The sequence below is a fragment of the Tamandua tetradactyla genome, chromosome 16 (genome assembly GCF_023851605.1).
Source record: "Tamandua tetradactyla isolate mTamTet1 chromosome 16, mTamTet1.pri, whole genome shotgun sequence".
In the NCBI taxonomy this organism is placed as follows: domain Eukaryota; kingdom Metazoa; phylum Chordata; class Mammalia; order Pilosa; family Myrmecophagidae; genus Tamandua; species Tamandua tetradactyla.
The window spans coordinates 61344513-61360569 of record NC_135342.1 but is presented as its reverse complement, the minus strand read 5'-3'; the positions used below and the strand labels follow the sequence as shown (position 1 = coordinate 61360569).

The 16057-nt window shown below is 35.8% G+C and overlaps 1 protein-coding gene across 4 annotated transcripts in view; it reads right to left on the bottom strand.

Moving 5' to 3' along the window:
• CTCF (CCCTC-binding factor) overlaps positions 1-16057 on the bottom strand; it is a 45128-nt gene that overhangs the window by 15667 nt on the left and 13404 nt on the right. For all 4 annotated transcript variants that reach the window (XM_077132743.1, XM_077132744.1, XM_077132746.1 and 1 more), the window contains one exon: positions 365-1154. In XM_077132743.1, the coding sequence (XP_076988858.1) occupies positions 365-1145 (781 nt within the window). In that variant the 5' untranslated portion in view covers positions 1146-1154. The remainder of the gene's footprint in view (positions 1-364; positions 1155-16057) is intronic.

The window sequence follows — 16057 nt, the reverse complement described above, 5'->3', positions numbered from 1 at the left end:
TAAAATAAATTTAGTTTGAAATGCTAGTGATCAATGAAAGGGAGGGATATGGGGTATGGTATGTATAATTATTTTTTTTGTTTTCGTTTTATTTCTTTTTCTGTTGTCTTTTTATTTCTTTTTCTGAATTGATGCAAATGTTTCAAGAAATGATCATGATGATGAATATGCAACTATGTGATGATACTGTGAATTACTGATTATATGTAGAACCAAATGATCAAAATAGGAATGTCTGCGTTTGTTTGGTTTTGGTATTTAAAAAGAAGAAATCCTTTTAATATTAAATAACATGCATACGCAACTGAGTTGTGCTTTATTCCAAAATGGTTTTATGAGAGTACAGTGGATAAACTCATCTTACCTTTCTTTTTAATTTTTGTTGGCTTTGGAGGCTTCATGTTACCAACCACTTTCTCTGCATTAACCTCCGACAGCAGTCCCTCTTGCTGTTCTTCCTCAAAATCGTAGACTGACACATCCACATCTTTGCCCTCCTCTGTGTAACGCAGTTTGCTCTTTTTGGTTTTCTTTGTTTTTTTGGCTGGTGGCTGATAGTCTGGGTCTTTTTGCCAACTAGGATCTTCCTGAGGAGGAAGTTCCCCTTGTTCTAGCGTTTCTACCTCTCCGTTGGCCCCCACTTTCACCACTTGAAACCCTTCAGGCAAAGGTAAGGTATGACATATCATGGGTTCGCTTTCTGCAAGGCCCTCTTTAGACACTTCATTCTCATAAGCCCCCTGAAGTTCTTCCACTGAAGTGGTGGCAACAGGTACAGTCACAGGAACAGGTACTTGAACAAGCTGAAGCTCTCCTATGTTTATGGGCTGTTCTTCCATATTTACAACCTGTAAGGTTATGATCTGGGTATCATCCACAGCAGCCTCTGCTTCTGGAGCCACTGTACCCTCCATTACTTCAGTCTTCATCTGAAGAAGGGTGGGATCCAGCTGTTCCATCATTACCATTTGTACACTGCTATTGACATCCTGGACCACCTCACCCCCATCCGTCTGGTTTTGAGGGAGGTGGCAAGCATCCTCCTCCTGCCCTCCTTCCCGGCGCCTCTGGTAAGTTTTTCTCTCCTTTCCTTTAATGAAAGTTTCAGACTCCTCCACAATGGCTTCAACTGCCTCACCTTCCATTTCCCCTTCCTTTATTAAGAGATAATACAAAATATTATTTAAAATAAAAGGTATCTAAATGAAAACATACACAGCACATTTTTAAATAAAAGACCCTAATGGATGAATGAGGCATCAGTACTTGTTAACATCACAAAAAAAAGACAAAATAGATATTACGTGCTTCCTGACGGAAGAATAAAATACCACTTATGAAGTAATCTTGCCAAACAAAACGAAAATATCTGAAACTAATGAAGCCTCTAGATTCAACTACCAATTAATAGGAAACTGATGACACAGGACATTAAACTGTACTATAATGATAAAATCCCCAGAGACATAGCAACCAATCACAATATACGGCTCTTCACTGGATCCTGATTCAAACCATGAATGGCTAAAAAATATATACATGATATGATTATGTTAGAGGGATATAGGGGGAAAATTAAAAATGTATGCCATGGCCAATAGTTGACAGACAGCTAGATAGTGCAAATGGTCATAGTTTGCTAAACCCCAATCAAGATCACTCCTGCTGTCGCTTAAGAGCACTTGGGGCTTGAACTGAGACCCTATAAAGGTTTCATGCACTAGGATGCCTTCATTCCCAGAGGATTCCTAGGTCAGATAAATCCTGAAACCCAGAAAAATCAGCCTCTCCAGGATTATCAATTGACTGCATACCCCTGTCCTTCAGTGTGGACACCCATTCTTAGCATGAAAGAGTCGGAATGCACATTCCCCAAGGAGCTATACAGAGTGGGAGAGGGATTAAAGGAGACAGGGGAGGTATAACAGAGAAAACGAGATTTAACAAATGAGTATGGCTGCTGAATTATTATATTACTATTCCGTTCTAGCCTCCAGTGTTTTGGGGCAGCTAGAAGGAAACAATCTGAGATGATGGAATGGTAGCCCATGACAAACTTTGTTCTGTAGTTGCTTGTTGTTGTTGGAAGTGTGCTCTGAAAATTGCTTTTTTTCTTTCTTTACTATGTATTTTTGTTATATTTTACAATAAAAATGTAAAAAAAAAAGGGATCAATGATGTGTTAATATATACATAATATAATAATTAAATATAAGTGCTAATATTTTCACATGTTTTATAAAACTCTTATAAGAAAACATGGGAAAATATCTCCAGGACCTTATAGTAGGCAATGGACTTTTAGATTTTACACCAAAAGAACAAGTAAAAAGAAAAATTAGAATGGACTTCATCAAAATTAAAAACTTTTGTGCATACAGGACTTTTACAAGAAATGAAAAAAACTATAAAATGGGAGAATATTTTGAAAACCATGTATTTGATAATGGTTTAATTAAAGAACTCCTACAACTCAAAAACCAAAGGTAAACAATGCAATTAAAAATGGGCCAAGGACTGGAATAGACTTTTCTCCAAAGAAGATATTCAAATAGCCTATTAAGTAGATGAAAAGGCACTTAATACCATCAGCTGTTAGAGAAATGCAAATTAAAACTACAGTCAGATACCATTTCACACTCACTAGGATGGCTATTATTTTAAAAACTGAAAATAACAGCATCAGCGATGATGTGAAGAAACAGGAGCCATGTACACTGTTGGTGGGAATTTAAAATAGTGCAGTTGCTATGAAAAAACTTGGTGGTTCCTCAGAAAGTCAAACACGAAACTCCCCTACGACCTGGCAAACCCACTCCTAGTGATATTCCCAAAAGAACTGAAAGTAGGGACTTGGACAGATATCGTACACCAGTGCTCATTACAGCATTACTCGCAATAATCAAAAGGGGGAAGTAACCCAAGGGTCCATCAACAGATGATGGAGAAACAAAAATTGTGGTCTTTCCTTACAAGACAACATTATTCAGCCAAAAAAGAAGTGAAAGAAGCCATAAAAGAAGCTACAACATCGATAAACCTTGAAGACATCATGTACAGTGAAATAAGCCAGACCCAAAAGGACAAATACTGTATTATGTTTCTTAAATGAAATGCTTAGAATAAGAAAATTCATAAAGACAGAAAGCAGTATAGTGGTTCACTAGAGAAGGAGCGGAATGGGGTGTTATTGCTAAATGAATATGAGCTTTGATTTGGGATGATGAAAATGGTCTGGAAATAGTGGTGAGAGCTACAAATTATTGTCAATATATTTAAAGTCAAAGCTTGTTCACTTAAAATGGCTACAATAATTTTATGTTACGCATATTTCAGCACAATTAAAAAATCTATTTTTAAGTAAAAAAAAATGACGAGACAATCAGAAATTTTAACTCTAATTGGATATCTTATGGTATTAAAGCATTATTTTAAAAAACTAGCTTAAATCATGCATTTCCTCTATCAATTTATAAATACACTTACAAAGGGCTTTACAGGTTTTTAGGCTAAATTCTACAGAAAGCATGCTCTGTCACAGTGGCTTTTCTGTTGTTGCCATTTTGGGGAGCCATAAACCACCACCTTCTGTGTCACACCATCAGAGACATTCATGAGTCTTCTAAGGACAGGTACACATCTAACATGTCACTTTACTCTCTAGCACTGTGCCCAGGTTGGTAAGCACTCAATAATTAAATGAATTGAATATATAATAAAAAGTAGAAAACAACAACAACAAAAACCCAAACAATTCATAGTTTCTGGCTCTTATGTCCTATGAGTACTGACAGTATCCAAATATCTAAGAGTAAAATAGGTCTGAAAAATCATCTAATTCAAAGCAACAATTTGATCTAACAAAAACTATAAGTATATACAAAGTTACTTCAAGTAAAAGTTTAAAGTGGTTTGTATTCTTGGCCTAGTTTCAAACAAAGCTTTTACTACTTCCATTAGAGACACGTTTCTCCAATTTTCAGTTCAGGTACTGTTAGCACCTTAAGCCAGGACCACAGCAAGGGAGCACAAAGCCTGGTCATGGCCTGTATTCTAGGACTTATTGCCTAACAAACCAGACAGGGCACATACAGTTAATCAAGGTAAAACTAGGTAGGTCTAAAGAAAGGTAATATAACATCCAGGTGTGAGATCAAAATACTTCATGGATGTGGGATTTGAATGGGAACCCTGAAACATGGGCATGCAGGGGATTTAAAAGCAGAGTTTGGTGGATGTGTTTTTTGCAGGAAAAGAAATTAAAGTCTTAGGTGGAATAAATGCATGAAGGAATTGGTCATGGAAAAGAATAAGAGTTGGTTTAAAGCTGAGGAAAGAGGATAGGATGGTAAGAGATATCAAAAAGATATGTTTGGGGTGGTGCAACAGTGGCTCAGTGGCAGAATTCTCGCCTGCCATGCAGGAGACCTAGGTTTGATTCTCGGAGCCTGTCCATGAAAAAACAAAACAAAACACTGGTTATGGCCATAGTTTAGATGGTCTTAAATGTCAAAATAAGACCATATTTCATATGGTTGGCAAGAAGAAACCACTTATGCTTTCTGGGCAGGGTAAGTTCTGATTTACTCATTTTTACAAAGAACCGGCTCGATTTCCTTAACAAAGTACATCATTCTCTTTTTGCCGAAAAAGTAGCTGTGATGTCTGATGCATATAACACTCCTCTGGCCTGGAAGGTCCCTCAGTATCTGACCCCAGGATAACCTATGCAGATTTGTCTTCCTTCCGTCTAGGACACACTTTATCTTTAGGCAGGCTGTTTGTCTTTTCACCAGAACCACAGTTGTTTTTGCTATCCTCTCCCTCCCCCTGCTTTACTTAATCCTTCTCAGATCCAGCTCATCCTTTGTACAAAAAGCCTTTGGAGTTTCTATGGCCATTATCCAGATATTCTTCTCTGAATATCTATTTTCAGATAAAATAACCACACACTTAGTATATAATCTTTTCTCAAAATGATCCATTTTTTCCAGCTGGGCTATGAAAATCTTTTGACGACAGACACCAGGCTTGAAGCAATCTGTTTTCTGACAGACTCAGCAACTCTACCACCTATATGACACAAAACAAAGGCTGATGGGAAACATCCTAGGCTGCTGGGGTGCCCGCCTGATTTATTTTGCCATTACCTACTTTCATTAGGTCTTGTTTTCAAAAACTAAGAGAAAAATATTACAATGTTCAATACAAAGGCCTCTTACTAGCTGTTTCATAACAATGGGAACAAATGTAACAATAAAATATTACTGCAAAAGGTGAGGTTCAAGGGACATTTGTTTTATAATTTGCCTATAAATAAAAAAAGTCAGAGTATCAATGTGCTGGTATTTTAATTAAAAGATCTAATTTATTTTTCTGATTACAAAAGGCATTAGGCTTGATTCTAGCTATAATTACTTAAAATACCAGTATTATTCAGATGGATTACTCTTGGGATAGGAATGCTCGATACTAGCACTATCCAAAAGAAATATAAGCCACAAACATGAGCCACATAGGTAATTTTAAATTTTTTAGTAGCCATATTAAAGTAAGAAGAAACAGGTAAAATTTTAATAATCTATTTAATAATAATACTTAATAAAATATTCCATTTATATATCTAGAATACTGTCATACAGTATATAATTAATATAAAATTATTTAGCTATTTTGTAATTTTTCATACTAAATTCTCAAAATCTCATATGTATTTAATACTTATAGCACACCTCAATTTGACTTAGCCACACTGCAAGTTCCCAAAAGCCACATGTGATGAGGGTCTATTGTAACTGCTACTCCTATGCTCCAAGGACCAGCTGCATTGGCATAACCCTGGAGCTCGGTGAAAACACAGAATCTCTGGCCCCACCATGACCCACAAAATTCGAATTTGCAATTTAATAAGATCCCCCAAGTGATTCATACGCATATTAAACTTTGAGAAGCACTACCTGACTTTATATCATTATTCTTCACATTTTACATGAAAAAATATTTTAAATTCACATATATATTCACGTATATATTTTTAAGAGTGAACTTTCCCATGCTATTAAGGATTCACAAAGTTAAGTTTGAGTCAGAAAAGATGTTAATCTAAATGTCTGGAGTTAGGGAACAGAGAAAAAGCCCTGTTTATCTTGGCAACATTCTCTTAGAAAAGTACCCAAGGGCAAAGAGCAAAAACTTAGCATTCTGTAAGTGCTAATGCTGGCCTTGACAGGCAGTCATTACATAACCTCAGACTATTTAAATATACTTAATAATAAAACTGGTGGAGGAAAAACACTTAATCTGAGCTCTCTAGGGTATTTAGTACACAACAATTTTGAAAACACAGAAAGTACTCTATATTCCCTCTACAGCCTCTATAACCCTTAGCTTGGCCCACCACTATGAACCACCTGGCCAACCCAATGATAGTCCCTTCATCCTCTGAGAAACCAGGGGAAAGACTCTACCATTTAACAATATGAACTCATACACTTCTTTCATGAACCTCTTTCCTTCCTTGGTTTCCACCTTTTCTGGGTCTTTTCCCTGGGTTCTCAGAACTCCTTCAGCAGTCCAAGTACACCAAAGCCCTTTCCTTTCTTTGTAGTCATTCCTTGAGCCACCCTTTTCACTTCAGTTGTTTTTTACACAGAGTTCTCTCAAATCGACATCTTTAACTCCAGTTTCATTGACTAAATGGCATCTCTCCATGTGGATGTTTGCCTGCCACCTCCAACTCAATGGCATTGGACTCGACTCTCCAATTCATCACTAACCAACCAAATGTGATTGGCAAAGCTCAGTATCATACATAAAATGGACTTTTAAGACCAGATTCTTACTTTGTTTTGTCATTTTGGTGAGAAAACAAAAAAACAAAAAGCAGTCTTCCTTCTTTTATTATTTGTTCAATTCCTGGGTAGAGGGAGGGACAGGAGGGAGCTTCCTCAGATCGAGGCAATTGGAGGCGAGAGGTCAGAAAGAAGAAAGGACAACTGGCATCTGAGTACTTTCCTGCCCTGTCTGATTGGTCAAGCAGGTGGGCAGGGGTGTAGCCTCCAATAGAGGTCACTTAAGTCTGTCCCTCCTCCTACGCCACCAGGGAGCCTGCTGGATCAGTACTGTTTCTCTCACTTCAACCTTTTCTCTTGACAGCTCTAGGCTGCTCAAATCTTTCCCATCTTAAAATTTCCCTTAATCCCACTTCACAATTTAGTATTTGTTGGCTCTTTCTTCCTTCCATGCTCAACTCCACACTGTCTCTACTCCTTTAATTCTCTTCCACTCCTCAGTTTACCAGTCTGGCTTCTACTCTCCAAGACACTACTGAAATGCTCTAAGGCCAGCAATGGCCTTTAGTCACTAAATGTAAAGGCAGCTTTTCTGTCCTCATCTGACCTGATTTCTCTGTGGTATTCAGTTTTCCATTCTAGGCTTTATCCCAAAATTATGCCAGGCCCTAAGAAAGCTGTGCATCCTTGGGTCACATCACTGTAGCCCCAATGGAACTGCTTTCACTAAGTTTTGTCTTGGCATTAAGCCCTTGGCTTATACTAAAGGATATGTGGGAGAAATTATATTTGGAGTTGAAGGTTCTGAAAAGCAGTTTTTTCCACTGAAAAATTTTTCTTTCATGAAAGACCTATGTAATAAGGATCATGTTTCCATTTTTTAAGTTGGCCACATCTTAAACATTTTTTTTTACCCACAAACTACGCAATACTAACTTTCTATTCTAATATGTATTTTCTGGGGTTTTGACTTTTATTTACCATTTATTATTTTTATTTCCTGCATATTTCCTCAAATTCTTTGTGAAAAAGATGAGCTATAAACAAACTTGAAATTTTATACAAACATATTTTCATTAAATAGAAAATAGAGAAATATAGAGAGTTATGACATTCAAAATACAATGTATCAAAATAGGCTGCACAGGTGGTTCAGTGGTAGAATGCTCGCCTTCCATGCCGGAGACCTGGGTACGATTCTTGGACTATACAGCAGTCCCCACCCCCCAAAAAGTATCAAAATAAAAAGGGCTCAAAACTTGCAAGACATATTTTAAGATTACAAAATTCTTCAGGAGACATAAAAGACTTCATTAAACCTAACTTAGTACTATCTATATGACTGGAGACGCCAGAGGTTGTAAAATGCGAATTCTTTCTATTTGATAAAAATAATTTTTAAAGTTGGTATAAAAAATAAACAGGGCATTGAGGATAGTAGTAAAATTTCTAAAAAGCCACAGTAATTAATATAGGGTGGAACTGTTACCATGGAGCAAACAAAAACAAAACAAAAAGAACCTGTTCTCAAGCTTCAGTTAGACATTGCTACCTATCATAACTTGCCAAACCCCAACTAAAACCATTTCTGCCAATAAGATCCTACAAAGGTTCCATACACTAGGGTAACTTTCCAGAAACCTACACCTCCAGATGGGTCCCTGTACAAGTCCTGAAATGCAGAGGGGCCAGTCTTCTCCAGAAGTAGTTCTATCTCCCTATCCCATGTTATCAACAGCTGCTACCAAGATGAAAAAGCTAGGATGAACACAGCCCAAATACCCCTAAAGAGCGGGAGAAATATCAAAGGTGATGGTAGAGTTACACAGAGAAGGTAGAGTTAAATAAATGAGTATCATCACTAAATCATTATACTGTTATTTCTTTTACTCTCCAGTATCTTAGAGCAACTAGAAGTAAAAACCTAAAATTGTAGAACTGTAACCCATTCCAAACTCTGAAATCTGTTCTACAACTAACTGCTGCAAATGTACTTTGAAATTTAATGCTTTTTAGTATAAATGTTATTACAAAAAAGAAAAAAAAAGAGAAGGAGGAGTATAACAGAGAAGGTAGGGTTTAACAAATGAGTATGACTGCTGACTCATTATATTGATATTTCTTTTGGTTTCCAGTGTCTTGCAGCAGCTAAAAGAAAAAATGAAAAATCGTGGAACTGTAACCCATACCAAACTTAAAATCTGTTCTATAACTAGTTGTTCAAACGTTACTTAGGAATTTATTGCTTTTTTGTATATATGTTATATTTCACAATAAAAAAAGTTAAAAATAAACAAAAAGAGAAGAACTTGAAAAAAAAATGCAGGGGGATGAAAGGGTGGTTCAGTGGTAGAAATGTCTGCCTACCATGTGGGAGATCCAGGTTTGATTCCTGGTTCATGCAACCACCCCACTACCCTAGACCCTCAGAAAAATAGGGGAATAGTTTTCAAAAGTTTTTCATTCTGATCTCAGAATGAGGAAGGTTTTATGCTTAGAAGCATGGATAATAGAAGAAATTACTGAAAATTTGACATATAACAAAAACATAGTGAGCAAAAATAAAATGACCAACAAGGAAATATTGTCATATTTGCAATACATTTGACAAAGGATTAATATTCTTATTGTATAAAACCTCTGTAAATTTTTTTTTTGGGGGGGTGCATGGTCTGAGAATTTTGAACCTGGGTCTCCTGTGTGGCAGGTGAGAATTCCACCACTTACCTACCCTTGCACCACCCCTATATATTTTATAAGAAAAGGACAACAAAAGAGAAAGCTGGGAAAAGGACACAAATAGATGACTAAAAAAACCATAAATAGTAGATGAATAAGAAAGAATACTGAACCTCATTAACACTAAAAGAAATGCCAATAAAAACAATGTGACAGCATTTTACCTCTATTACTATGGCTATTATTTTTTTTGAGAAGTTGGAGGTTTACAGAAAAATCATGCAGAAAATACAGAGTTCCCATATTAACCCTCCCCTTTATTATTAACACTGCACTAGTGTGGTACATTTGTTTCAGCTGATGAAAGACTATTATAATAGTGTTAAGGCTATTTTAAAGGATAATCCCTAACGATCAATATTCTAACTTGTTAAAGTAAAAATTTAATATGAATTAATTTTTTTAAATATTCAAATTGTGATCCTGTAATTCCACTTCAGACTTTATGCCCAGAAATAATCAGAGATACCACGATTATAAGGTAATTATTATATAAAGTAAATAATTATAAACAACCTAAAAATCTATCAAGCAGGGAATAGCTAAACCTGTAAATGTAAATGATGTAAATGATGATACATCCACAAAATGGAATGTATTCCACAAAATGGAAAGCAGACATTAAAAATCACATTTTAATATAAAACCTAATATGGGGGAAATGTTTATATAGTCTATATATAGTCTATATTAAAAAAAAAAGTACCAGAGAAGCAGAATGGATTAGTTATCTTTCTCTAGACAGAGACCTACATCCCGAATCTGGTTCTTCTATTTATTAATGGTGTGACCAGGGTGAGGTAACACATTTTCTGTGCCTCAGTTTCCTCTTTTATAAAATGGAGATAACACTGGTATCCATTTCATAGGCTATCATAAAGATTAAATAAAACAATATAAATGTGGTATCTGCTACTCTCTATCCTCAAAGGCAAGTCAAGAAGGCACTCCATACATGTTAGCCAAACAAACCTTAGATAAACCTTTCAGTTTCCTAGAATTCTCATCACAGACCTTGGATAAAATTTTCCCACAAAAATGATTCTTCTAACCAACTAATGAATTTCTGTAGAATGAAGGTAACAATCAGTTGACAGAACCCGGTAATTCATCAAATCCAGGAATAAAAGAGAAAAAGAATTATAAAGGAACAGAATAGCATTCCAGGCCGGTCTCTCTTACTAGTCAGCCCAACACTAATGTTAAACTAAATCGTCCTAAAGTGAGGCTCCTCTGCTCAAAAGACCCATTCTGGTTGAGGCTTAAGGAACTCCTGAGCCCTTCGATCTATTCGACTTTCATCTCTGAATACTTCCTGCTGGGCATTTTCCATACCAGTGTCTGCTGTCTTGTCCCCTACCAGTTAAAGTCATCCCTATAGCAAAGCCTTCTCAACCTTGACCAATGCTAAATGGCCTCAACTTTATTTTATTTTTACTCTAGTACTTTTTTCTAGTCTATTTGCTCTTTAAGGGCAGGAACTATGCCTTTCACCTCTGTAACTTATGTAATGAACACAAAATGTTGTTAGGCAAACAGTAAACACTCAAATATCAGTATCACTATGAAACAGGTATAAATGATTTCTACAAACGACAAGAACAGGAAGGGAAGATGGAAAAATAAAACACTGTTTTTGTGCAAAGGGAAAAGCTTCACTATGTGAACTTATTTCCTTTATTGCTATTTTGAGGTCATTTCTTCAATAGGGAAAAATCAAAATTCTAAGGACACAATTACAGGTTAAATAAAAACTCTTGCCATGTAAAAAATAAAGACTGAGTACACTCATTTTTTTTTCTTCCCATGGCCAGGTACTGGGAATCGAACCCAGGTCTCGGGCATGGCAGGAGAAAATTCTGCCACTGAGTCTTTGTCGCACCGCGCCACGCTCATTTTTTTTTCCCCTTAAAATATTTTTATTATGATATCTTCACTAACCATACAAGCCATCCAAAGTATACAATCAATGGCTCACAATATCATCACATAGTCGTGGATTCATCATAGTGATCTATCTTTAGAACACATGCTCATTTTTAAAGACATTAAGATTTTTCACCTGATTATATGGCTATACAGAAAATATGCCCGGAATTTCCCAAAGGAAAACAATCAAAATGACCTTTTACACACACCACTGCAAAGTTTAGTCATTTGGGTAAATTAGTTATTGTAAAATAGACATGCACTAAGAATAATATATGTGTACTGAGAAAAAAAAGACAGTGGAGACAGGAGATTTCAGAAGTCTATTTTATAAATAAAACCAGTACAGCCTTTTGTTTAATATACTATTGTCTTTCACAAGGAACAGCCAACTGCTAAAAACCCCAATTTATTTCCTGGCGCAGGTCAGAAGACTGTCTACAGTCTCTTGGCAGGAGAGAGCAATCCCAAATCCCCATTAGCTTCCACAAACCACAGTGATTCTGAAACCATCTAAAATGAAGACCACCTAACCACCGGCCTCCAGACTGAACAATACAAATTATCAGACATTATTAGGTGGCGATATCTGGAAGGTTTTTCTTTTCTAGATCTTTAAACTAAAAGAATGTTTTTTTCCCAGAACACTGAAAAGCTTCTAGTAGAGTATTCTGATTACAGAGAAGATTAATACCATTATGACAAGAAAAAAAAAAAAAGGAATTCAATAAATAATCAGTTTCTCCTGAAAACTAAATGAAAAGCTAGGTGATTTTTATAAGATGCAGGATACTGGCCAAAGAGAATAAAAAATATTCACCCATCTAGAACAAAAGCTAGGTTTAAAAAGTCAAATGGAATAACCATTTTACTCTGCTACTTCTGAAAATATATAATCATCATTTTATATGAAAGCTTACCAGGCAAGCTGCAAAAAGCAGTAAAAAAAGTAGAGGGGCTAGGTAGAGAAGGATGACCCCGTCCAAGGAGCACAAAAATAACAGTTATCATTTTTTTTCATGGTTATCAGAAATGGCAGCAATTTTTATCCCACCTAGTTATACATAGTGTCTCTCTCCTCTTTTCTCTGCCACTAACTTTAAAAAGAACAGTAGGGGCTTTTCTTTTAGAAGAAGAAGAAATAAAAAAGAAAATTATCTCTCTTAAGATCATCCCAGTATTTGTTAACAATTTTCCTCCCCATTTGTTAAAGGATATAATCAAAACAAAACAAAACGATCCTAAAATTACTTGAGGAAACACAGGAAATGGGCACTAATAAAATATATGTAACAGCAACAGTGAAACTACTATGGAAGGAGGTGAAAGAATCCTTTTGCTACAAAGAATAAGAAGTGCTAAACCAATTAATTCTTTTATCAAGAGCTGCCGGATGCTGGGTATACAGAGATGAATTTCCCCTTTAATTACGTCTCAAAAAAAAAAAAAAGTCTCAACTGTTCTTTAAAGTTAATAGATGTGGGGTGTTAGGTTACTGTATGCCAGTGAATGCAGGAGAGCAGAGTAAGCATGTAGTCAGGAGACAGCCTTCCAAAAGTGTTGACTCTTAGATAAGCTTTGTCTTCTGCACAAAGCTTGGTCCTCAGGAAGCAACTTGTCTGGCAGGAAGACAGAGAGGTGAACAAATAGAAGCTACATATATGATGAGTGCTGTAATGGGGTTAACATAATTCCCACTATTCCAACACAGAGGACAGTTTAGAAGGACGAAGGAGGGCTTCAAGGAGAACAGAATGGCTAAGGCTGAATCTTAAAGGATGAGATGGACCTTGCCACGCAAACTATAAAGAGGAACATTCCAGCAGAGGGAATATGGAAAACATTAAATATGTACAGTACTAGACAAATACTGTTCAGAAGAAATTCAATAAGTGTACCTCAAATTTATTATCAAGAACTAGTTTCAGAGGCCATTTTCTAGGCCCCCATCAATCAAGGATAGCCTGTTTATTTCATTTATTGAACATTTTTACATGAAACAGAAGACAAAGCTTATCAGGGTCTTAACATTCTTGTACCACAATAGTGACTGGCACAAAACTGCGTTCCAACCATATGCTGTCTCTCTTTCTCCGCTTTCCTACAGTCCAAATGACACTTTTGTTGGATACAGCAACCTAATGCCCTACTTCTCCCAAGGATGACTACCAGACCCTCCTTGCCTTGCTCCAGGTCCACACCCTGTTAAAGTAGTTCACAGTCAGTCTTTGGAGGAGTCCTACAATATTCATCACTTGAAATATGAGAAAGGCTAAGGATTATTTATGGCAAATCTATCACCTTGGATAAATAAGCACATTATAAAACAAATTACACACACACACTTTAGGATTTACAGAATGCCTAACAGGTACTTCTATGGATTTTTTTGGCTCTACCTGAGCAGTGGTTCGCAAACCTGGTGAGCAATGTATCAAAATTACCCGATGAGCTTTAAAAGCTATAGGTCCCCAGAGATTCTAATTCAGTAGTCTGGGATGGGGAAGAGCTTATTTTTAAGTCTGCCAGGTGATACTGAGGTAATAGCTCTGCTGATCAGGGTTCAGAAGTGACTGACCCAGAATACAGTAATATTTGCCATAATACAAGTTTACATAAATTTAAGTTTCACAAATACCTACAGTTTTCTCCTGTGAGAATTTTTTCATCCATTCTTTAGATAAAAACCTAAAAAATCTACATCAAAACTAATGTGATTCCCAGGTGGTGCGATGGAGGCTCAGTGGCAGAACTCTCACCTGTACATAAATTTAAGTTTCACAAATACCTACAGTTTTCTCCTGTGAGAATTTTTTCATCCATTCTTTAGATAAAAACCTAAAAAATCTACATCAAAACTAATGTGATTCCCAGGTGGTGCGATGGAGGCTCAGTGGCAGAACTCTCACCTGCCATGCCAGAGACCTGGGTTTAATTCTCGGTGCCCGCTCATGCAAAAACAAACAAAAAACCCACACACACTCAAAAAACCAATGTGATTCTTCCCATATAAGCAATAATGGAATGTGTAACTAACTGAGGAAGTCCTGAAGTTGAAATTTCACCTCTATCCTGAATAACACTAATATTAAAAGATCTCTCTAGGTGGAATGGACAAGTTTAAGATATGACAGAAGGGAAAAAGGAACAAAAGTGAAGTGTACATACATGGCAGGATGAGTTCATGGTTTTGCTGTGTCTTGGTGACCACATGGCCATTGCCCTATGACTTCTACAACTCAATATTCACTCACAAAGGCTACTTACTAACAAGAACCAAGAACATTTTTATTTGATAAAGGGAATCTTCAACAAGAGCAACATTAAACCAGAAGCTAAAAGCTTAAATTGAACAACACACACCTGTGGTAAATAGCATACTAATGGAAATAATAGCAATATGTCTTTGAATAAAGACCTGGAAATAGTAAAAATAAATAAAAACAAGTCATCTTCACTGATGGCATGGTAGTATAATATATGGATAATAAAGAGGTTTTTAACAGAGTGAGCAAAAAAAAAAAAAACCAGAATATACATGTATAGGACACAATTCATAGAGAATTTAAAGAAAAGAAACAAAATGTTATTTTAATATTAAATTATGAAAATAAGTAATTTGTCAATTTGGCTACTCCTTAAGAATATGGAAACAAATACAGGAAAGAAGGAAATTAGTAACAGCAAAACCTTAATCAAGAAATTGAGAAAATAAGTTTATAAATAATCAGACACAACAAGAAGAGGGGAACAAAGACCTTGTCTGACAATAGAAAGAAAAGAAACTTTATAAAATAAAATTTATTCTAAAGATGAAACCAAGATTATTATTATATTATTTTACAGACCCAACATATACCTAAACAAAAATTTTAAAATAGGGACAGAAAATTGTAAGATACAAATAAAACAGAAATACTAGAAGTACTTAAAAGAACTGGGGTATCCTTTTATTATAGAACAGTACTTGTACCATACCTCTGTGAATATAAAATGTCTTGTACCTGGCTTTTTCTGTGATACTGACCATGTTATACTGGAGTTTTATGCCACAGCAGAACTTATTTAAATAAGTAAAATGTAGTAGATTGAAATAATTTAGAACTTTCAGGGTTCTAACTAGATTTCACTAGAAATAGAGGTGCTAAACTAACCTAGCCCCCAAGGATGGTCTGTTTATATCTCAGAGAGATTATCACAGGACTTTGAAAACAAAGTCCTGGATTTAAATATGAATAAGCTCAAAATCTTACAGCCCTTTTGATTGTATATATGTTACAATAACAAAATAAAAATTAAAAAACAAAACAAAACCTTAGCCCTGAAATTAGATACCAAGCTTCAATATCAGCAACGATCAGAGCCTAGCAATGTGTTGTACTCATGGACAATCTTCTTAAAGATGGTGACACTATTAAAATATTCTGAGAACATGTACTGAAAATCTAATGTGTGATAGCATACAAGTGTTCTATACATGAGATTAGGAATGCACAGCCTCTACAATATTTTTCCAGAGATTCATAGAGATGCAAGTTTTTCTGCCAACAGATTTAAAAACTGAATGTCTATCAAACAGCCACAGAACCAAATGCAAC